Source organism: Grus americana, chromosome 3 (genome assembly GCF_028858705.1).
Source record: "Grus americana isolate bGruAme1 chromosome 3, bGruAme1.mat, whole genome shotgun sequence".
Lineage (NCBI taxonomy): Eukaryota > Metazoa > Chordata > Aves > Gruiformes > Gruidae > Grus > Grus americana.
In genome coordinates, this window is record NC_072854.1 from 5,583,714 (window position 1) to 5,606,564 (window position 22,851).

Here is a 22,851-nt window from a genome sequence, read left to right on the forward strand (position 1 = left end):
TCCTACACCTATGCATCTTCTCATCAAGCAAACAGGCCAGGGATCAGTGCCTGGTACTGCACAGATCACATACCCACACAATACCACTTTCTCCTCCCTGACCTCCAAGGCAGACCTTGGTTCTTCACGCATTCCTCCAAATACAGACACGCACACGGAGATGCACACAAATGCTAGTACAACCTACTGCAAGAAAATGACAGATGTTGTCCCAACTGAGAACTACTGTGGAAAGATGTTGGGGTACCAGAGGAAATCCTGTACTTGGAACTAAGAACTAATTTACTTCAGAATAGTATGCATATCGATGAGATCCATTGAACTCTTAAAAAAAACCCTCAACTTTCCCACTTTAGAATCAAACTGTCTCCAGCATTGTCTTCAAAGCTGCAAAGATGCTTACTCTATTATGGGTGACATAGCTAATGTGACCAGATCCCCCAATTTTCCAGCAAGATGTCTGCATATGTTTTGGGTATTTTTTTCTTGAGTTCATGTTAGATGAGGAGAATTGGGACAGTGCAAAGAATTACTCTTGCTCTACTGAGTCTTGCTCACTGAGATAACTAAGCACCACAAGAATTTTCTCCTGTTCCTAAAAGAACCTGGCCAAGTTTTCCTCATGCATCATGTAAAACATCATAGAACAGTGAAGTATTTGACTATCATAAACTTAACAAACACTGTAGAAACAACTCATCTGGTTCAAGATGTGTGTCTAGAGACATTGCCTGTCAGACCTTGAAGGAGCCACAAATATTGGTCCAAAGCAAGAGCTTGAATCTCCACTTCAAAATAAGGCCAAGGGGAAATGTTCCCAAGCAGGGAAGAAACACAGCCTATCACTCATGTCTGTGACAATCTCAGGAGTCAGTATCTGACTCATTTTTTGTTAATAGTTAAGTCCCAGATATATGTGGAAAGAATGACATTCTCAGTGCCTTTTTACCTCCTTTGGGGAGGTGGAGCAGAAACAGGCCAACTGGCACACAGTTGGACATAGGCCCTGGACTTTTTCCAGGACACTTTTCAGGTAGGTGAAATGTCCTGATCTTTCCTCCAGAGACCCCAGGGGCAGCAGCAGGCTCGGGGCAAGCGGGTACAAGAGCAGGCTTGCTCTAGCTCCTCTTCCAGGCTCCTGGCCAGGTGCCCATGCTGTTTTACTCTAGGTCTCTGCACTCCCATCCCCTGGGGGTCTGACTCCTCTCCTACTCCTTTGGTCACTCTCTGCAGGGATCTTGACACTTTAAAGAGTCAAGGACACAAGGCTCAGCCTGGGAACCTCACCTCACACAGGATTCACGTTCTTGCCTCAAGGTAATGTGCAATTTAGATCTCTACACTTCTAGAAAGCTCTTCCAAACACCATTCTGAAGGCTGCAGCTCATCTTCTCTGGTCAGGCTTAATGAAAGCCCTGGATGATTTCTTCTCCATGGATGCATCTTTTAACACTTCCTTCTCTGCTGCTCACTCACTCAGACTCTAAGATACAAGAGTCAGAGTGTACCTCAGCTCTCTTTCCTCAACCAACAGAGGCCATCTTTTCTCAACTTTCCCCTCAGCTTTGGCTCCTCATTCAGAGATAATCATACAAGCTCTTCTTTCCACCTTTCTTCCTGAAATGGCTACAGCTGAATGTCAAAGGCAATTGCCACAGCTGAAGATACAGGCCCTACTGTACAACTGGCTGTAGGTTGCCCTGCTTGAACAGCAGTGTTGGACCAGATGACCTCCAGAGTTCCATTTCAGCCTCAACTATTTTTTGAAAATCTGGAACAGGTAAGGCATGGATTGTCTGACCAATTTCAGCTTCTGGTTTTGGAAGAGAAGGTGTCCCTTGCCCTCTACTGACTTCAAAGGAAGTTGAGGCTATCAGATCAATACAGACCTCACCATTTGGCCAGATCAGTCTGACCCTACATTTCACTCTGCTTGAACTCCTGCTAGAGCAAAGATGTGTTTGCCTCAACAAATTATTCAGCTAGTTCAGAGGAGGTTAGCACTGAGTTCTTCCTCTCTTGAGTACTTCTGATCAATGCAGCTTTCCACTATAGGACCCACAGCGCATCAAGACCATAAATCCACATTCCAGTTACTCAAGAGAAATCTTCACAGCTGTCTCAGATTCCCAGTCAGCTGAGCTTTTGCTCTTGTCAAGACCTGGCATCTGCAACAACATTCATAAAGGCAGAAGGGAAAGCCTGAGCAACCAGTGGAACCTCTTCCTTCTTCTCCCACCTCCTCCCAGTCTCAAAGTTCAAGGCAGTGTTTGAGTTGCTGTTTCTAAATTGGACTTATGCCCACAGACATCTCTGCCAATGCACAGGACTAGTTTAGACATCACCAATTAAACAGTAACCAGCATAGGGTAAAGTGAGCACACACGATGGTGAAAGTGCCTAGTAGGGATTCTCCAGGGGTAAAACCCCAGACAAGCATTTCTACCATTTCTTAGAGGTGAAGCTTGCATCTCTGTATGTGTAGAACCATTTCTTAGAGGTGAAGCTTGCATCTCTGTATGTGTAGAACTGCCATTAATGCTTGAAACTCTTAACTTCTGACAGGAGATTGCACTCTTTTCCTAAATTTTCATCTTCTCAGCTAAGCCTTTGCTGAAAGACAATGGATTGGGTCAACCTTGTTCCTGTAGGGTTACTCTTTATACTCATTCTCCTGCTGATTCTGAAAAGACAACCTGTCTGGAAGAGCCATGCAAGAGAAAACTTCCCCCCAGGACCCAGGCCTTTACCCATCATTGGAAATCTGTGCATCATGGATCTGAAGAGACCTTACCTGACAATGCTAGAGGTAACTTCTGTTGTTCCTTTTCTGAGATATCTCTGTCTAAGGTAGTCACTGAGCCCCAAAAGAAGTACAATTTTTTCTCTGGACAGGTAGATGCAAATGCAACAGAATTAATTATCTGCAGTAACTGCTCTTCCTATCACATGATGTTGTGTCAGTGCAGGGGAATTGACTTCCAGTCGCATCAAGAGAATTGACCTATTTCTGTGCAACATAGGGAATGCTGAGGTTCTCAAGACAAGGGTAACTAGAAGAGAGGGACCCTACAGTTCCTACAGGAACTTCCACCAGGGGCTGCTGAAATATTTAGTGAGGAGACCAGAACTTTCTGGAGGCTGTTTGGTGGACTCAGTCATCAGGGAACTGGCAGAAAACAGCTTCTTTATCCTCTCCCTTCATCCTCACCATGAAGGAGGAATTTCCCTGGTTTCCCAAAGCAAAGTAGGAAACAAACAAACACTATTTATTCTTTCATATCTGGTGGCAGTAAACTCCAGGACTTCTGGGAAGATGGTGTGTGACAGTCAGATAGTGTATGATTTTGGGGGGAAGATGGCATGTGACAGTCAGTGTATGATTTTGGGGGTCCTCTCACTGTGCTACTCCTCAAAGCCATGAACAGCAAACCTAAGAGTTTCAGACAGTTTCCTGTGCCCTGATGTACTACCACCTTGAAAACTGGTCTCCTTCTGGGTTGGGGAACATTGCCTACATATCTCCTACAAGTTCTCAGCTTCTCAATCACAAGTACCTACAGAGTCCGTGTAGTGGACACAGTTACCTCATAACTCAAAATGAAGCCATTCTTAACCTGCTTTCTTGGATTTCATTCCCATGTGAGCCATGCAGTCTATCCCTGCCTGGTTGTGGCTGCAGCTCTTGCACCTGGTCTCTGAAGGCATAACTCCAGACTATTTAAGAGTTGTAACTCATGATTCCAGCTGATTTGTACCTCCCCAGACTTGTATACCAAGAACTAAACAGGTTTTGCCACAATTATTGAGAAATTCACTTTCCGTTTGTCTCTTCAAAGGAACACAGGGCCAAGCCTATCTGCTCTTCAGCCTTTCCTTTAGCCCCTTTAAAAGTCCTTTATTCAAATACCTAACAGAAGATTACAGACCCCATTGTAATTCTTTTTCTTCATAAGAGCTCCAACATTTGTATGACAAATTATCCACGTTTTAGACAGTGAATGAAAAGCCAATGCCATGCAGGAAAGACAATATCAAATCTGCTGAAAAACCAGCATTTTGAGCTTGCTGAAAATCATCTTAGAATCATAGAATCATAGAAATATGGAATGGTTTGGCGTGGAAGGCACCTTAAAGATCACCTCCTTTTATTGTCTCCTTTCATCCCACAAGCTATCCAAAACTTATGGTCCAGTCTTCACCATTCAGATGGGACTAAGGAAAATAGTGGTGCTATCAGGATATGACACAGTGAAGGAAGCTCTGGTGAACCAGGCAGATGCATTTGCAGGGAGACCTAAAATACCAGTCGTTGAAGAAACAGGAAAAGGTGAGTGTGCTGTTCTGTTCCCCATACATCTGCCTTCTGCAAAGAACAATGAGACTTTCTCCATGGAGAGGAGAATGCAGAACGTCTCACTTTGCTTTTTGCTAAGCATATGAGGCAATGGAAATGAGGGGAAAATTGAACAATGTGTGGTGATATTCTTTGGGGATAAGGAGAGATTATATTCTTAATTTCCACATAAACATGTAATTTAGAGGTTTGAATCTTCAGCTGAGTCTTCCCTTAGAGGTCACATGTTGAGGAGCTGACATGGGGGCGTCTCCTGATCTCTTCTCACAAAAGTCAACCCTGCAGCTGCCCAGCTACCACCAGCTACAAAAACTTTGCCTCATAAACCCAATACAAACTGAGAAGTGTTTACTACATCGGCAGCACTATATCCAAATACTCCCTGTGAGATTGATATTATTGAATGCTTATTTTAAATTTTCCAGTTCAATTTACATTTGAGAATAAATCTCTCTTTAAGAGAGAATAAACAATAACTCAAGCCTTTAATTTGCTTCCCCAGAGGGAGCTCGCTCTTGCTCTGAGTTCTTCTGGTGCAGATTTCACCCTCCACAGGTATTAGACCCAGAACCTGATCTTTTGATTCCCATAAAAACTGATGGGATACATGGAAGTAGGGACATGAGAGATTGTAGTCTTCTGACAGGAAAGCAATGATGGGCACATTTGTATCGTGTGACCAGCTCTGAGTAACCAATGTATTGTTAAATGCCAACCTACCTGCAACTGTTTTCTTTCCTCACTATGGACAGTTTTTTAAACAAGATTCCAAGCAAGAATAAGACAGCATAACAGGTGCTAGGAGAGTAACTACCAGCAGCAGCTTGACTGAAACTTCTCCACAGATGTCACTGAGAATTCTCTGTAGCTTTTCTGGTGTGTAGGGGGATGGGATTACCCCCATCAAGTGGGGAGACTTTCCAAACAGATGCCTGTATTTGAGGTTTCATTTACTCTCTACAGTCTACATAAGAACACAATGCTCTTGAGAGAGGATGCATCTCACCTAAGGGAGACATCTAAGGTTAATGAGCACACTCATCATCCCAGGTGATGTCCCAGAGGCACAAATCCAACTCTCCGCTCTAACCAAAGCTGCACAAAAGCCCTCGTGTCTCAGGGCACATCAGACACCTCATGAACTCAGAATGGTTGCTGCTTCCTTCAGAGCTTTTTCCTGACATATTTTTCCTGTCTTATTTCATTCTATGTAGGGACATAACATGTCTTGAGAGGTTGACAGGTTTCCTGCCAGCACTCATCTTTACCAGGATTCAGGGTAGATGAGGAATCTTTGCTCTCATGATGAAATTTCTATTTCTGTGTTTTAATTTTCCATTTCAGGAGTTATATTTTCTGATGGAGAAAACTGGAAAGTGATGCGAAGATTTACTCTTACAACCTTACGAGACTTTGGAATGGGCAAGAAGGCCATAGAGGATCGTGTTGTAGAAGAGTATGGATATCTGGCAGACACCATTGAGGCACAGAAAGGTAGGGGGAATCTTACCTTCATAATACTCTGATTTTCCTCAAGCCTCCTACAAAAATGCCAAGGGTCAAGGAAGAAGAGTCTCTGAACTCTTTTGGAGACCTACCTTTCTCCAGCATCCATGCTCAGAGGAGTTTATACGAGCTGTCTGTCTCTGTCTGTCTACCTGGCAATTGCCTGACATGAGAATGAAAACCATTTGTTGAGGCATTGGAAGTCAAACGTGGAGTCAGACATCAAACAGCACACCTGAGAAGAGTAATTTGTTCCTCCGTGTGCAGCACCTTAGATTTAGTGGCATTGGGAGAGCAGAAGGCTATCGCAAGGACTTGCATATCTATACTAAAAAATCAAATTCCCCTAAAGTCACATCTCTGGGAAATCCCTTCCAATAGGAGGCAGAACATCCAGTTACACATTTTGCCAGCATCATCCAAGATTATTTCTCACTAAGCTCAGTTGCCAACAGGAGGACTTCAGTAGGTAGCTCCTGTGACCAAGCAGATTTGGGATAAAAACAGATTTCTACATTATCATTCTAGTTCAGGCTTCAGGTCCTCACCTTGAACCCCTGAAAGCAGGAGCTGTATCCAGCTGCAAAGGGAATGCACCAGAGGGATCCAGAAGCTGTAGAAGCGAGAGCCTCAGCAGGAAAGACTGAGTGACCAAGAGCTACTGAGTTAGGAGATTGGACCTAAAGGGCCTACAGGGACACAGTCTAACTCTCAAAGAATAGTGGTGGTAAGGAGCAGCCCAGGACAGCACCAATGGGGGAAGTGGCAATGCTGAGCTTCCCTTATACCAGAAAACTTTAAGATCATGTATGCCCAAACAGAGCAGTCTGGGGAAGGGACACAGAGACCCAGGGCCACAATAGTCTTGGAGAAAATGGAGGGGAGAACAATAGACTCGCATTCAGTCTCTGGTCTGTCTAAATGCCAACAGGGACGTGAGAACCCTGAGATGGGGGAGCCTTTCCTCCTGCCAGCTCTGTGCCTATCATGTCCTAGACTTCACTGAGCCTCTGCATGCTACTTTAATTAATTAGAATAACTATTGACTTTGCACCACCTTTTCCTATCCTAGGGAAGCCCCTTGAGATGACTCTGATGATGAATGCTGCTATTGCTAATGTCATCATATCCATATTGCTTGGAAAGCGATATGACTATGAAGACCCCACATTTAAAAGGCTCGTGTCATTGGTGAACAAAAATGTCAGCATTTTTGGAAGTCCATCAGTTTCGGTAATTCATACTGTTTGAATATTGCTCTTCAAAAGAATGATTATACAGCAGTATGCAGAGGTACACCTCTTCAATGCTGACCATTGCAACGCATTTATCTGCACATGACGAATGCACCCAGAAATGGCAGAAAGTCGACCTCTGATGCTATTTATGGATTCCTTTTCGCAGCATTTTCTGGGAAATTATAAGTTCCTCCTTTCATGAAGAATTGAACGACATGTAAAATGATATAAGTATTGTGTCCCCTAGCAATAGAAGTTGGTGATTATTCTCCATCTCCCATTACAAACAACAAGGTCAAAATCAGTGTGGGAATGCCTGTAACTGCCTCTTAAGCTTGAGACTCACAATTCCAACCAGCGTGGAGAGGGAGAGATGAATTCTCTAGGAGTGGAGAGGTAGGAAATAGTGTCAAGGACGATGCACAAACAAGGGATTTCTAGGCCATCATCAACTAGTGTGATTAATACTCAGTGTAAGAGGGAATAAATTTTAACCATTTTACACAGTTGGTCAGGGAAGGAGGACAAAGGGACATATTGCATCATGAGTATAAGGCTATACACCATTTTCTGTAAGGGCTTTTCTTAATATACACTGTTGAACTGTGGTACATTTACTTGGCAACAGTTTTTTCTTCCTAATCATCTCTGCATCTTGCAGATGTACAACATGTTCCCAGTCCTTGGATTCCTCCTGAAGGACCACAAAATTTTTATTCAGAATGTAAAAGAAATCAATGCTTTTATCAAGGTTACTTTCATAGAACATCTCAAAGCCCTGGACAGAAATGACCAGAGGAGTTTCATTGACACTTTCCTCGTGAGACAAGAAGAGGTAATTGAATTCCAGCAGCTTGTTCAAATCTCCTCACTTTCCTTTCAAGCCTTGATAAAGAAACAAATGTTCTTCAGCAGAGATCTAGCATGTGCAAAAGTCCTACCATAACCTGTGGTCAGGCTAAAAGACTGTGCATTCATTTCAGCTAGGAGATAAATTAATCACAGACAAGCATCTTTTATGTGTCCTCAGTAATTTATCAGGAAAATACAAAACACTATTTCAGCAAGCAAAGCATAAGAAGCTGTCTTTACCCATAGTTTAAAATCCCTTTCTGACTCCAGCATTTCTGACTTTTTTTAAACTCACATCCCCCTTCACAGAGACAAACCCAGGGACAGCTCTAGGCCCAGGACTCTTTGGTACATATTTCTTGGTTTCAGTTGCCAGCTCACACAAGATTGCATTTACCTGCTTCAACAAAACTCTAGTTTTACAGTTCTTGTAAAAATGTGGCAGTGTTTGTACCCAGCCCTCACCTCTATGTGTATGGACTCACGAGGTTTCAGCCCAAGTCTGCTATAGCAAAAGTATGGGTTGGCCTCTGGATTACAGGGGAACATGAACCACCTTTCTAGGCTCTCTTTTGATGCTAGTGGCAGGTAAAGGCAATATCACCATGGGCCAAATTCCCAGCACCTCCTGAGTTCATGCCAAAATGCAGCTCTGAGAGCAAATTTATTCTTCTTCCGAACAAAACATCCTGCAAGATGCTCTGCTACATGACCCGGGGGCAGAAAAGCTCTGAAGCAAATGATTGAATCACATGGATGGCCCCAGCGACTGCTCACTCTTTTCCAAAACATTCTTGTCATCACTGACATTATCCAAGGGGAAGACCCTTTTTGACTCGAGTGTGTGTTCTTGTGGGCAGCATGGGCAGTCCAAACTCTCAAGACTCAGCTTAGAACATGTTTCTCAAGGCATCCCTTCAAACCCTTCCTATCCTTTACATGCTTAACTCCTCCTTGAGAGCTGCATATGAATGTTTTTCCCTGTTCTCCATGAAAAAGTGCTTTCTTGAATCTTTAATCAGGTGATATTATTATTGTTTCATATATCCAGGAGAATGGAAAGGCCAATGGGTATTTCCATAATGAAAACTTAACTGGGGTTGTGAGAAATCTGTTTGTAGCTGGCATGGAGACCACATCCACCACTTTGCGCTGGGGCCTTCTGCTCATGATGAAATATCCTGAAATTCAGAGTAAGTGGAAACTAGGCAATCAGCGGCTTCCTTCTCATCAAGTCACCTCAAATGTGACTTCATGTTGAGCAAGGCTGAACAAAAAGTGAATTCTCCACATCCCCCTCTTCCCAGTAGGAGAAAGAGACATTCAAGTGATTTATCTATGTATGATGCCTATTCCTTTCACAGAGAAAGTCCAAGAAGAGATAGAGAGAGTGATAGGGACAAACCCCCCACGAATCGAGCATCGAACTCAAATGCCATATACAGATGCTGTTGTCCATGAAATTCAAAGGTTTGCTAATATCCTGCCATTGAACTTGCCTCATGAGACTACTACAGACGTGACCCTCAAAGGCTATTTCATTCCCAAGGTGAGACAACTTCTGCACTACTTCCCTCAATTCCCAGTGTAACACCTTTCCCTTTCAAGTCCTGCTTGTGTCCAAGGACACTCGCTCACACTGGGGTTCTCACAGCTACTATGGCAGGAGTCCCCCTATTAAAGTGCGTGTTTCGAGCTCCAACACTCGCCGTCGCTCTGATGGTGACAGCAACACCATCCTCAGTGCAATAACTGGTCTACCTTGACTTGCAGGGAACCTACATTATCCCCTTACTGGCCTCCGTCCTGCGAGACAAATCCCAGTGGGAGAAACCAGACATCTTCTACCCTGAGCATTTCCTCGACTCTGAGGGGAAGTTTGTAAAGAAAGACGCTTTCATTCCTTTTTCAGCAGGTATCTTTCATTTTGTTTTTAGGGTTCTTAGGGGAACTGGACACCTAAGACTCCTTTTTTATTGGTGCTGGCCTCACAGCTTCTTCCCAGAGCTCTCTCCTCTCCTCTTTCTCCTCTCTCTCCTCTCCTCTCCTCTCCTCTCCTCTCCTCTCCTCTCCTCTCCTCTCCTCTCCTCTCTCTCCTCTCCTCTCCTCTCCTCTCCTCTCCTCTCCTCTCCTCTCCTCTCCTCTCCTCTGACAAAAGCTCAAGAAGCAGCTCCCACTGACTCTCTTATGGCCGTTCTGCATTTTGTTCCAGGGCGGAGGATCTGTGCCGGTGAGACTCTTGCCAAAATGGAACTCTTCCTCTTCTTCACCAGCCTCCTGCAGAGGTTCACCTTCCACCCTCCCCCTGGAGTTTCCATCTCCGACCTGGACCTCTCTCCCGCCATCGGGATCACCTCCCCACCAGTGACTCATGAGGTCTGCGCCGTGCCACGTTCCTAGGGCTTTTCTTAGTCATGTCCTTTTCCTGAAACACCCAGATGAAATACCGTGTCTCTAGTCCCACGTGAGAAATTTGGCACTTCTTAATCCAGTGCAGGATTTTTAGTCCAAGTTCACCTTGGCTCATAGCCAGAGGTGTCTCACCCACCATTATGGCAGGCAGCAGTCCTGACTTCCAGCCACTCCTTGAAAGGGAAGGTGATGATCACTGTAAGGATGAACCCCATGAGGGAGATGATAGCAAAGTCCATTTCATTCTGTCCTTCCCTACACCTCTGCATGTTCTGCTTGATAAAAGAGGCCGGGGTCAGTCTCTGGGCCAGATCTCAAAAGGTACTGCACTGATCTACACACACACACACAAATATTAAAAAATCCCAAGGGCTCTCACCTTCCACACCTCCAGCACAGCTACAACCAAAATGCCTAGGCAAAATGGTCCGTTACACAATTTATCCCTGCACCAGTGCCCTAAATGCGCACACACACACACACACAGAAATATAACTGAAAGCTCAACCTGAGACAAGGAAATGTAAGAGGTTCACCCGATGCAGAACTGCAGTGCAGATGCATAGAGGGCTCTCAGGTGATGCCATGTGGTTATACACTGCCTGGAAGTTAAAATTAATTTAGTTTACTATAGAGTAATGTGCATATTAATGATAAAGATAAAAGCATAGAAAAATAAAAAACCCTTCTGCATTTCAAATCAAATTGTTGCCAATATTGTCTTCAAAGCTGGAAAGATCTTCTTTCACACCTGTGGTGGGTTGACCCTGGCTGGAGGCCAGGTACCCACCAGAGCCGCTCTCTCACTCCCCTCATTCACTAAACAGGGGAGAAAAGGCATAACGAAACGCGTGTGGGTCGAGATAAGGACAGGGAGAGATCACTCACTAATTATCCTCACGAGCAAAACAGACCGAACTTAGAGAGGGAATTCATCTACTTTATTACTAAGCAAAACAGAGTAGAGGAATGAGAAATAAAATCAACTCTTAAAACACTTCCCCCCACCCCTCCCATCTTCCCGGGCTCAACTTCACTCCCGGCTTCAACCTTCCCCCCCTCAGCGGCACAGGGGGACGGGGAGTGGGGGTTATGGTCAGTTCATCTCACGGTGTCTCTGCCGCTTCTTCATCCTCAGGGGGAGGACTCCTCTCATCGTTCCCCTGCTCCAGCATGGAGTCCCTCTCACGGGGTGCAGACCTTCAGGAGCCAACTGCTCCAGCGTGGGGTCCCCCACGGGGTCACAAGTCCTGCCAGCAAACCTGCCCTGGCGTGGGCTCCCCTCTTCACGGGTCCACCGGTCCGGCCAGGAGCTTGCTCCAGCGTGGGCTTCCCACGGGCCGCAGCCTCCTTCAGGTGCCTCCACCTGCTCCGGCGTGGGGTCCTCCATGGGCTGCAGGTGGAATCTCTACACCCCCTCATCCTTCCTCCATGGGCTGCAGGGGGACAGCCTGCTTCACCATGGCCTTCACCACGGGCTGCAGGGGGATCTCTGCTCCGGTGCTTGGAGCACCTCCTGCCCCTCCTTCTGCACTGACCTTGGCGTCTGCAGAGTTTCTTACATCTTCTCACTCCTCTCTCCGGCTGCAAAAGCTCTCTAAGTGTTTTTCTTCTTCTTAAATATGTTATCACAGAGGCGCTGATTGGCTTGGCCTTGGCCAGCGGTGGGTCCGTCTTGGAGCCGGCTGGCATTGGCTCTATCAGACACAGGGGAAGCTTCTAGCAGCTTCTCACAGAAGCCACCCCTGTAGCCCCCCCGCTACCAAAACCTTGCCACGCAAACCCAACACAACACCTGAAATGGCTTCTGTGGATGCACCCTTGCCTGGAAGAGACCACCAGTGCTGTGGTCCCAGTAGAAACCGAGCAAACCAGTCCTTCTGTGGCACCTCTTAGGCCTCTCCCAATTTCTTTCTCATACATCCCTGCTGTATCTTTTTAGTCACAAGAACAAGTCATCTAAGTCACAAGAAGTCTTCTTAGACTTCATTAAGGCTTTTGACACTATCTACCATAGGCTCCTCATAGACAAGTTGTTCATGTATGGGCTGGATGAGCAGACTGTGAGGTGGGTTGAAAACTTGCTGAAAAGCCAAGTCCAGAGGCCAGTGATCAGTGGTGTGAAGTCCAGTTGGATGCCAGTAACTAGCGGGGTACTCCAGGGGTCAGTACTGGGTCCAGTCCTGTTTAATGTCTCCATTAATGATCTAGATGATGGAGCAGAGTGTACCCTCAGCAAGTTTGCTGATGACGCCAAACTGGGACGGGTGGCTGATACACCAGAAGGTTATGCCACTATCTAAAGGCACCTCAGTAGGCTAGCAAAATGGACTGATAGGAACCTCATGAAGTTCAACAAGAAGTGCAAAGTCCTGCACCTGAAGAGGAACAACCTCAGGCAACAGTACATGTTGGGGGCCACCCATCTGGTAAGCAGCTTGACAGAAAATGACCTGGGGGTCCTGGTGGACACCAAGTTGAACATGAGACAACCATGTGCCATTGCTGCAAAGAAGACCATTGGTATCCTGGACTGTATTAGGAGTATTGCCAGGAGTTTGAGGGGGGTGATCCTTCCTCTCTACGCAGCACTGGTGAGGCCACACCTGGAGTACTGTGTCTAGTTCTGGGATCCCCAGTACAAAAAGAGATATGAACATACTGGAGAGAGTTCAAGAAAGGGACACAAAGATGCTGAAGGGACTGGAGCATCTCTTATATGAGGAAACACTGAAAGAGCTGGGCCTGTTTAGCCTAGAGGAGAGAAGGCTCAGGGAGATCTTATCAGTATGTATAAACACCTGGAGGAAGGGTAGAAAGAAGACCGAGCCAGGCTCTTTTCAGAGGTGTCCAGTGACAGGACCAGAGGCAATGAACACAAACTGAAACACAGGAGGTTCCCTCTGAACATCAGGAAACACTTTCTTACTGTGAGAGTGACCGAGCACTGGCACAGGTTGCACAAGGAGGTTGTGGAGTCTCCCTCCTTGGAGATACTCAAAAGCTGTCCGGACATAGTCTAGGGCAACTGGCTCTCGGTGGCCCTGTTTGAGCAGGGGGGTTGGATCAGATGACTTTCAGAGGTCCTTTCCAACCTCAACCATTCTGTGATTCTGTGATTTGAAATTCCCAATGAATTAAACAGGAGCAAAGTTATACTAATTCCTAAATGCTTAAAAAAAAAAAAATCTTTGTGCACGTGGGCATTGGCATTTTAATTTCAGCTCTCAGGGTATCAAGGCTGTGCCAGTACTAATGACAAAAATATAACTAATCAGTAATCTGAAGAGCGTGCAGAATTTATGACTTTTAGACCAAACACCAGGTTAATGACCTGTGGTTCTCCATGTTCTTGGACTTTCGTGCTTGGACAGTGAGCACACTCACCCAGTCACAGACGTTTAGCTAGCAAACATTTATCTCCTCTGTACCATACTGAGGATTCATTAGCAAGGACAGGGGAAGAGAACAAAACCAGTCACCAATTACAAGAAAAACATACCTTTCACTGAGAAAGAGGTTTATGGTCTATTACAAGTGTCTCTCATGGGAAATTTTTGCAGGACAGAGATCCAGAGTCCACATTTTCTCTTCTGTAGCAAATACTTTCGCTGAATAGAGATGGACTGGAGCAGCTGCACTTCCATTGGTTTAGTGTTCATCCTGGCTTTTCTATCCATTTTGAAAATGGGAGGTTTCTGGAATAACCTCCGGACAAAGAATTTTCCTCCAGGACCAAGAACATTGCCTATCATTGGAAATCTGCATTTGTTTGATTTGAAGAGACCCTACAGGACTTATCTACAGGTAGTCATTATCTTTTCTATTGGTTCCGTAATTGCACATATCACCAAGCCCCATAGTCCAAGATGTCAGAGAGTTTTTCCTATTGCACCCAACCTGTCGCATCCCTTAAGATGACCCTTAGCAAGGTGACAGGAGACTGTTATTTGGGCAGGAAACTTTGAATGCAGCATGATTTGTTCTTTACTGTAATTCTTTCTTTCTTCCCTGCAATTTCATGCATCTAGGTTTCAGCCTTAAACAACTCTCAAATTAATCACCTTATTTTTGTGATAATTTTAGGAATAAGGAGTGATTTTGGTATGTGGTATAACTCCCTCCACCTTCCACTGGTTGACATGTCTGAGGTCGTTGCTGCAGCCTCCTGCCTTCACTGATTTAGCAGTCCTTCTCACTGCCCTTTCCTCCTTTCTTCCCCAGCAGCTGAAGAGAACTATATACTCCTAATATTCAAGGCCAACAGTTGCCAGAATATACAGCAAAGCAGTAAGCAAATCAAAGCAATAAATGTTTCGGGTTTTTTCTAGTGCTTTCTTTACCTAGGTTATTGTAGGACTTTCCTGATCTTAAGTCAGAAGACTTCTGTGAACCTGGTCCTTTCTTAGAGATTTTTTTCTACTCAGACATTAAAATTACATATGTCCTCCTTGCTGATTATTTTCAAAGGGATATTTGCACCTATGTCTCTGTATGTGTGTTACACCCACAAATCAAAAGACTGCTCAGATGCAGTATCTGGAAGATCACCTGTAGCTATCCAATGCAGCCTAACTCTGTTGGCAAAAGCAAGCTCCATCTCTTTTCAGTCCAACAGAGCCAACATGTCTCTGCTGTAATTTCAGTGAATCCATTCTAATGGAGAAGGTTGGTTCTCTGACTTGAGCTTAGCTCAAAGTTTAAGATTCACACATATTCAATGTGCAAATGCAACTGCAGACCATACGCTCATCCTGAGCATCACCATTGCAAGCATCGGAAAGTCCTTACTGGAGAACACGCTTTGAAAAGATCGCATTCTGCCACAGCTACAGCAGTCTTGGGATAACAGTATCACCATCAAAGAAGCTGTTCTTAATTCAGACACGTGTTGGTGCTGCTATGTTATTTCATATAGCTGGCTGGACTTGCTACCAGTTGCTAAACATTTTGCATATCGATGCTAAACAGTTGTCTTCTGTTTTGCTGTGCAAACACACTAGAAAATAAATGCAGCCAGGAAAAGCCCCTCCTATTGTCAGAACAATCAGGTCATATGAAAATAAATCTGCCTTACAAGGTAAAAAGGTACTAGCTGAGGCCAAACGTTGTCTCTGAACCAGATTCATGGTGGATGTAGTCATATTCAAAAAGTCAGAATTTACCTAATCTAGATCCTGGCCCAGAAAGACACTGGCTTTTTTGTACAATAGTTGTAGTAAAGGTTTGAACACGGTTAGCCTTTAAACAAAAGAAACACAATAACATAGAGATCAGTGTGAAAACATGTGTAAAAAATTGAATTTACAGGGGTTCCTGAGGGAAGACAGAGCTGTCAGCACAATCCTTTACTGACTTTGGGTTTCAGCTGTTAACACTTCTGCTCGGTTTAGCACAATGGGACTTGACTCCTGACTGCGCCATTTAGTCATTAGCCATCATAATGTCTGGCACATTCACATTTTTTAAATCAATTCTCTTTCTCTGTACTTAGGAAAATATTTAACATTTTAGTAACTAAGAGGCGGGACAGGAAAATTAGCAGCACTGAAAGGGTGGTGAATTTCTTTGTAAGATGTAAAAGCTGTAAATCACTGTTGTCTTCTTCTGACAGCTGTCAAAAATATATGGTCCTGTCTTCAGTGTTCAGATGGGGCTAAGGAAAATCGTAGTGATTTCTGGGTATGAGACAGTGAAGGAAGCTCTTGTAAACCAGGCAGATGCATTTGCAGAGAGACCTAAAATCCCAATCTTTGAAGATTTGACTAGAGGAAATGGTGAGTTGTTTTTCTTCATCAGCTTGACTTATTCCAAATATTTTTTTCCTACAGAAGCAGCCGGCACATCACTTTGGATCAGAGACCCTATAAGACATTGGAAATAGGGAGAAATTTCATTGATTTCAGTGGGTTTGTTCAAATTTGAAACTACTGACAGTGATAACAAAACAACCATAACTATAACAATAGCCACAGCAACAGATAATCGATAGTGTCACGCTTTTGGGATCTAGAGCAGGGTCATGCATGCCAGGGAAAGCATTTTCAGCTCTCATGATACAGTCCTGGACTTCTGTTGCTTTGGGCTTATCATAGAACCTCCTTTTCCTGAACTGAGTATTATACCACTGCTTCTTATTTCAAGTGGTGAATGGTGCTTTTAAAATCTGAATGTGACAATAGAATGGAACACATACAAAACTGGGGATTTATTTTAATAAGGGAAATACAGTATACTGAGCTGGGTTCCCAAATGAGAATTTCACACCCAAACTTCATTCTAACTTTGCATGAGAGTTTCATATTCACATCTCCAAAGACCCTTGGACAAATTCAGGAGTAATTCTGCAAACATTTTAGCAGTTGAATCTTTTGATCACATTATTGCATGTAAGCTTTCTTTACACCTTACTTTTTTTCCTTGAAAATATACAGCTAAAGTCATTAATTACATGGTGTAACAATAAGAGCAAAAAAGTTGAATGAGGAGGGTTTGAGATGTTACCTAAATGTTAAAGACATTTGTGCCTAGTGAGGTTTCTCCTGCAATCATCAGAGACATGAGATCTCAGTTCAATTCCACTTCAAAAGTATGATGATCAGCGGTTTGAACTTGAATTTCCAATGCCCTCTTTCTTTCAGTGACAAGTGTCTCTCAGAGACATATATTCTTCTTAAGATTTGATTAAATACCTCTTAAATAGTTTATCCTCCTTTTTTGTGTGCAGTAAACATATTGTTGAGGCCTGAAAATATTTAAGGGAAAGTTGGAGTTTTTCCTCAGCCAGGCGTAATTTAGCTTATTTTAAAAGTGACTGCTACTAAATAGCTACACTATTTGTCTACAAATTAGTTACTTAAAATCTTCTGCCACCTTGAAATGTCCTCTTTGCACCAGGGATTGTTTTTGCTCACGGTGAAAACTGGAAGGTAATGCGAAGATTTACTCTCACAACCTTACGAGACTTTGGAATGGGAAAAAGGGCCATTGAGGACCGCATTGTGGAGGAGTACGGGTATCTGGCAGATGCCATTGGGTCACAAGAAGGTGGGTAGATTCTTCAAACCTCTAAGGTTTTGTTCAAGTATCCAGAGGCTTGCCAGTAACCTTCTCAAGTTCAGATCTTTTTAAGAAATGTGGTACTTCAGGATGAACCAATTGGATGAATTTAGCTCCTCTGGCATTTTTGTGTCTTGGCATGGAATTCTAACATTGAATGATAATCAATACCAGCAATCAATAATAAAAAATAAATAAATAGCTCTAATGAGTGTTAAATATACATAGTCTCTTGCCACAGCGTAATGTATTCTTTTGTTCATTGTGTAGGAAAGCCCTTTGATGCTAGCAAAATAATTAATGCAGCAGTTGCTAACATAATTGTGTCAATATTACTTGGAAAACGATTTGACTACAAAGACTCCAGATTTGTGAGACTTCTACATTTGACCAATGAAAGCATGAGGCTTGCTGGGAAACCTTTGGTTACGGTAATGATAAACATTTTTATGTTGCTGTTCCTATGGATGCCATAGGAACACTAATACTAGTGGCCAATTGTTTCTATTAAACAGGAAAACCTGAGACTTTGAGAGATATTGGGTTTAAAAGCACCTCCCGGGACAACACAAAGCTTGAAAGACAGTCTGGAAACCTTGAAGCCAACAATCAAACCCCCCATCTCTTAAAAACATACTTGAGCTATAGTTTGAAGAGTGCTAAATCTGGACTAAAAAAATCAGACCCTAGTTCCCCTCTCTACTTGCTCGAAGCTATTTTGTCCCTTGTGACTGCAGCACTCTGAGGTGATCTGAATGTAGAAAATAATCCAACTTAAAAAAAAATATATATATATATAGGTCAAGAGATTTTTAGAGAGTTTAATTTTCTATGAGATAACTTTCCCAATCAAGTGTATTGTTCAGACACACAGATGTTTGTGTTGGCACAGCAGAGCCTGGTATGAGGAAAGGAGCTCCTGAGAAAAGAGAACAACAAGGCTTGTTTTTTCTGGCAGCAACGCTTGCTGAGATGCACACTGAATTGGTCTTTAAGAAAAGCAATGGAGCCTTCTAAGCTGATGCCTCTCAGGGAAGGGAGAATGCTGAGTGGCCTCCCTGCTCTTCCTACTCCACTTGGTAAATGCAACACTCATGATACAACATGAGGCAGATCTAAACATCCAGCTTATGGACCATAAAATGACTGCCAGGACAATTCTTCTAGACAGACGTAAGCTAGAAGAACTGGTGTGAAGGCAACAGCAACTCCTTTTCCAGAGCACAAAAAACCTCAAAGCTAATTATACACCACATGAATTACTTGTGTGAACACAGCCTTCTACCAGACACTCTTTTCTGAGAGGGCAGAGATTATCTGTGCACATACACACCATTCAGTGCATGAACAGCAAGGACAGCATTCCCCAAAAATATGGTTCACACATATAACATGACGGAGCAATACAGTATATTCTCTCAGAACATGAGGAAGGAGAAGCTATAGAGTATGTGGTCTACCTGTATGAGGAACCCTGATACAAAATATATTTTCCCATGCTTCTAATACACTGAAATGTCTCAATGAGTAACAAATACTCTCTGATACCCACAGGCAATGCTGCCACACACCAGGTTCACTACTGTTCCTTTAAATTTTGAAACAGAAAAAAAGTTAGCAGAAGAGCTGGCCAAAACAATAAAATGTTTCTGGCCAACGTTTCTATCTCCCTGGAGGCAGGTTACAGGTGTTTGAGTCTGACATCCACACTACTCCTGCAAAATAGTCTTTCCTTACAGTAATTTGGGGCTAAGAAGTTTCTTTGTATTCAGTGATCCTCGATGGATATTCTACCCTGATTTAATCCAGTAACTTTTTCATATTCTAAAGAACAAAATATTAAGTCTTGGCATTCACAAAATAGGCATAATATTATTAATTTGTTTCTGCAGTGTTTTCATATCTCTGGCTTGTAAATTCTCTCTGATATCTTTCACTCTTGTAGATGTACAACATCTTTCCACACCTTGGATTCCTCCTAAGGGCTAACAAGACTCTTCTCCAAAACAGAGATGAATTCCATGCTTATATAAAAGTTACCTTTGTAGAACATCTCAAAACCCTGGACAAAAATGATCAAAGAAATTTTATTGATGCATTCCTGGTTAAACAGCAGGAGGTAAATGGATCTTTTCTCATTTATTCCAACTTTTATGGTTACATGAAGATATTTACAATTTCCTTTCAGTCCTTATAAGAATAGCTGTATTTCTTTAGGGAAGCTGTCTTTGACAAAGCACATATAATGAACTAGTAGAGCTGAACAGATATTTCACTCTGTCACAGTTCCAATGCCTTTTAAACAGCAAACATTTATTCTTATTTATGCTTTTCTTCAGACTATATCAATGTATTTACAGAGGCTGCATCTTTTTATCTGCTCTCCCTGTTGTCCTAGCCCTTCTGGCTCTTTCAAAAACATAGTGCTTTACAGAACAAAAGTGCTACCTGTGCTTTACTGGGATCCTAATTTGGGGTCTCTGATATATCTGGGTTACCTTCTTCACAGAGGAACCAGCGCTCTTTGCAGCTGGCCCCAGTAAACACAGAGATCGTGTAAAACATAAAACCTATGTCAACAGTTTCCTCCAGGTAGAAGCCCAAAGCTCTTCTTTGTCTTCCACACTTTTTAAAAATGCAGGATTTACTTCTTAGTAAATGTTTAGCTACATAAATTTCATTTTCACATGGAAAGCTTTACGTTTCCATCCTTTTATCTCAATCACTTCCTTCAGGAGAAATCAACCACCAATGGGTATTTCCATAATGGCAACTTGCTGAGCTTGGTGAGCAATTTGTTTACTGCTGGTGTTGAGACAATTTCCACCACACTAAACTGGAGCTTTCTGCTGATGCTGAAGTACCCTGAAATTCAGAGTAAGTGGTTTTATGACAGATGCTGTTACACCCAGGGAATTAGCAACTGAACAGGAACCTGGAGGGCCAACATATCTGTTAACACACTAAGTTACAAAAAGCCAAGCTTTCCAGCTAATTATTGTCTAGGTTTCGCTGTGCCCTGTGGTTCAGACCCAGTGAGGGGCACGCTTGTCAGCCTACCAGTAGATTATAAATAGACTTCATATGGGCCAGGTCCTTTCCTCAGTAAACAAAACCTCACTAATTAAAAAGAAGAGAGTTGTCCTGTGTTAGTCAATGAAATTGTTCCAGGTTTCCCTCAGAAACAGGATGCTGATAAACCAAAGGCCTGTGCAGATGTTAAATGGACTGTACCAAGGTTTTAAATACCTGAGAAGATTCAGGGAATAGCTCTTTGTCTGATATCTGCATTCCAGTTTATGGTACGCAGTTGTTAGGAGTCAAGTGGGGTTTTTGAGACACCTCTTGGTCAGAGTAAGAAACTTTATGCAGAAAAGAGGGCAGAAAAATACATGTATTTTGATCTCTTATTGATGAAGAAATAATCAAACACTGTACTTCTGTCCACCTCCCATTATTTCTGAAAGGAAAATCAGATTTTTGGAGAATTTATCATTTTTACTCAAGGTCTTTTATGCTTTACATCAGTAAAACATAGTATGTCCCAGAGATGAATAAGCCCTTGTCACTTTCTTATAGTTGATTCTTTCCTCAGGAAAGGTCCAAGAAGAGATAGAGCAAGTGATAGGGTCAAACCCCCCACGGATCGAGCATCGAACTCAGATGCCATATACGGATGCTGTCATCCACGAAATTCAGAGGTTCTCTAATATCCTGCCACTGGATTTGCCTCATGAGACTGCTGCAGATGTCACTCTCAAAGGCTATTTCATTCCCAAGGTGAGATGCCTACGGGATTTTTTCTTTTAGCATTTCTTCTTTCTCAAACCTGGTTAATGTGATAAACATGAACACTCTAATGAAGTCACATAACAGCAGTCAGAATAATCTCTTTCTTCACGCTGACAATCTTGAAGCATTATTGCCATTACTGCCACCAAGATATTTATCCACTGATTAATTCCACTGTCTTGTTTTGCAGGGAACCTACATCATCCCCTTGCTGACCTCTGTCCTGCGAGACAAATTGCAGTGGGAAAAACCAGACATGTTCTATCCTGAGCACTTTCTTGATGCCAATGGAAAATTTGTGAAGAAAGATGCTTTCATGCCTTTTTCAGCAGGTGCCTTCTCTTTTCCATTTACTGCTGTTGCAAGTACAGATCTTAGACAAGAACTTCTTAAATATGAGGGAGGTTTTCAGCAAATTACATGATGGTTTAGATAACAGATTTCTGCATTATACTCTGTAGACCACAACTGCTCTGTGGCCTGGGCTTCTTTGTCTCTGACTCTTACCATCCCCAGCTGCATTGTCTATGACCACAGACAAAGTACACAGAGAAGGTGGCTTCTGTGTCTTTCCTGGGGAACCACATTTCATTTTTGCATGTCCCATAGAATATCTCCACCACCATCCTCCTCAGTCCCACTCTAGTCAGCATTTGTGAGTCTCCAAGATCCTTTCTGACAAAATTCAACATAAAAAAAATGCCTGTGACTACACTAATAGAGCCAAAGTCTAGACTAAACCAGCCAAAGTTGGTCTGGGATCCAAAAATTGAACCAAGTAGAGGAAAAATCTGAAAATGAAGAAAAATACAAATGTTATTGAAAAATGGAATTAAGGAATTCAGACACCATTTCCATACATTTGTCCCCAAATGCAAGCATTTAGACAAAGGGAAAGAAAAAAAAATCACCAGGTGACTTTTTTATCATACCTCTGAAGACCAAGTATCCTCTCTCAGATGATTCTTCTACTCAATAAACTTTTAACAGCTACTGTGTTCTTTATCCATAGCTAGGATATTTCAAGTGTTCTGGATTCAGCGGCTCAGAATAAGAGCTGCTCAGAGGTTTTTCTTTCTTCCAACTATTGAAGAAGCAGCTCCCACTGACTCTCTTATGGCCGTTCTGCATTTTGTTCCAGGGCGGAGGATCTGTGCCGGTGAGACTCTTGCCAAAATGGAACTCTTCCTCTTCTTCACCAGCCTCCTGCAGAGGTTCACCTTCCACCCTCCCCCTGGAGTTTCCATCTCAGACCTAGACCTCAGCCCTGCTATTTCATTTAACGTCATCCCCAAACCCTATAAAATGTGTGCTGTAGCACGTTCCTAGAGCTCTAATCAGCATGAATTTGTTTCAAAAAATGTTTACATTACTTTTCTTTTTCATGATATCTGCCTTTTTAATTCTTTGGACAAAATAATTCACAACATTACATCTTAATGAAGGTTTCCAGTACTTCTAAAACAAAGTGGTGTTCTTTTATTTTTTTATTTATTGGGGGAGGGCAGAAGTGGACTGGCAATGTGGACTAATTTATGACTCATCGATCAACCTATTACATCACCTAATCTCGGCTAAATAATACAGACCCTCAGCTTTCACATTCTTACTTTAATTTTCACTTGGTAATGTGTG

General features: G+C 43.0%; 2 protein-coding genes across 2 annotated transcripts; both read left to right on the plus strand.

Annotated features, from left to right (window-relative positions):
* The first annotated feature begins 2,353 nt into the window (after positions 1-2,353).
* On the plus strand, positions 2,354-11,065 carry LOC129204304 (cytochrome P450 2K6-like). Its single transcript, XM_054819996.1, has 10 exons — positions 2,354-2,458; positions 2,501-2,809; positions 4,174-4,330; positions 5,702-5,851; positions 6,936-7,096; positions 7,763-7,936; positions 9,005-9,146; positions 9,318-9,502; positions 9,727-9,868; positions 10,166-11,065. Exons 2-10 carry the CDS (start codon positions 2,624-2,626, stop codon positions 10,351-10,353), a joined length of 1,485 nt encoding a protein of 494 aa, XP_054675971.1. The 5' UTR covers positions 2,354-2,458; positions 2,501-2,623; the 3' UTR covers positions 10,354-11,065.
* A 2,686-nt stretch (positions 11,066-13,751) lies between these two features.
* LOC129204303 (cytochrome P450 2K6-like) lies at positions 13,752-22,684 on the plus strand. The gene is made up of 9 exons (XM_054819995.1): positions 13,752-14,172; positions 15,980-16,142; positions 17,263-17,412; positions 17,695-17,855; positions 19,370-19,543; positions 20,160-20,301; positions 21,020-21,204; positions 21,407-21,548; positions 22,358-22,684. Exons 1-9 carry the CDS (start codon positions 13,987-13,989, stop codon positions 22,543-22,545), a joined length of 1,491 nt encoding a protein of 496 aa, XP_054675970.1. The 5' UTR covers positions 13,752-13,986; the 3' UTR covers positions 22,546-22,684.
* The last annotated feature ends 167 nt before the right edge of the window (positions 22,685-22,851 follow it).

What these genes read in the sequence shown, in the direction of transcription:
- LOC129204304 (XM_054819996.1), top strand. Translation starts at nt 2,624, where the DNA reads ATGGATTGGGTCAACCTTGTTCCTGTAGGGTTACTCTTTATACTCATT. An exon ending in TCCTCGTGAGACAAGAAGAG is followed by an intron (nt 7,937 to 9,004) that starts GTAATTGAATTC and finishes TCATATATCCAG; the next exon opens with GAGAATGGAAAGGCCAATGG. An exon ending in GAAATATCCTGAAATTCAGA is followed by an intron (nt 9,147 to 9,317) that starts GTAAGTGGAAAC and finishes TTCCTTTCACAG; the next exon opens with AGAAAGTCCAAGAAGAGATA.
- LOC129204303 (XM_054819995.1), top strand. Translation starts at nt 13,987, where the DNA reads ATGGACTGGAGCAGCTGCACTTCCATTGGTTTAGTGTTCATCCTGGCT. An exon ending in CCTACAGGACTTATCTACAG is followed by an intron (nt 14,173 to 15,979) that starts GTAGTCATTATC and finishes TTCTTCTGACAG; the next exon opens with CTGTCAAAAATATATGGTCC. An exon ending in AGATTTGACTAGAGGAAATG is followed by an intron (nt 16,143 to 17,262) that starts GTGAGTTGTTTT and finishes TCTTTGCACCAG; the next exon opens with GGATTGTTTTTGCTCACGGT.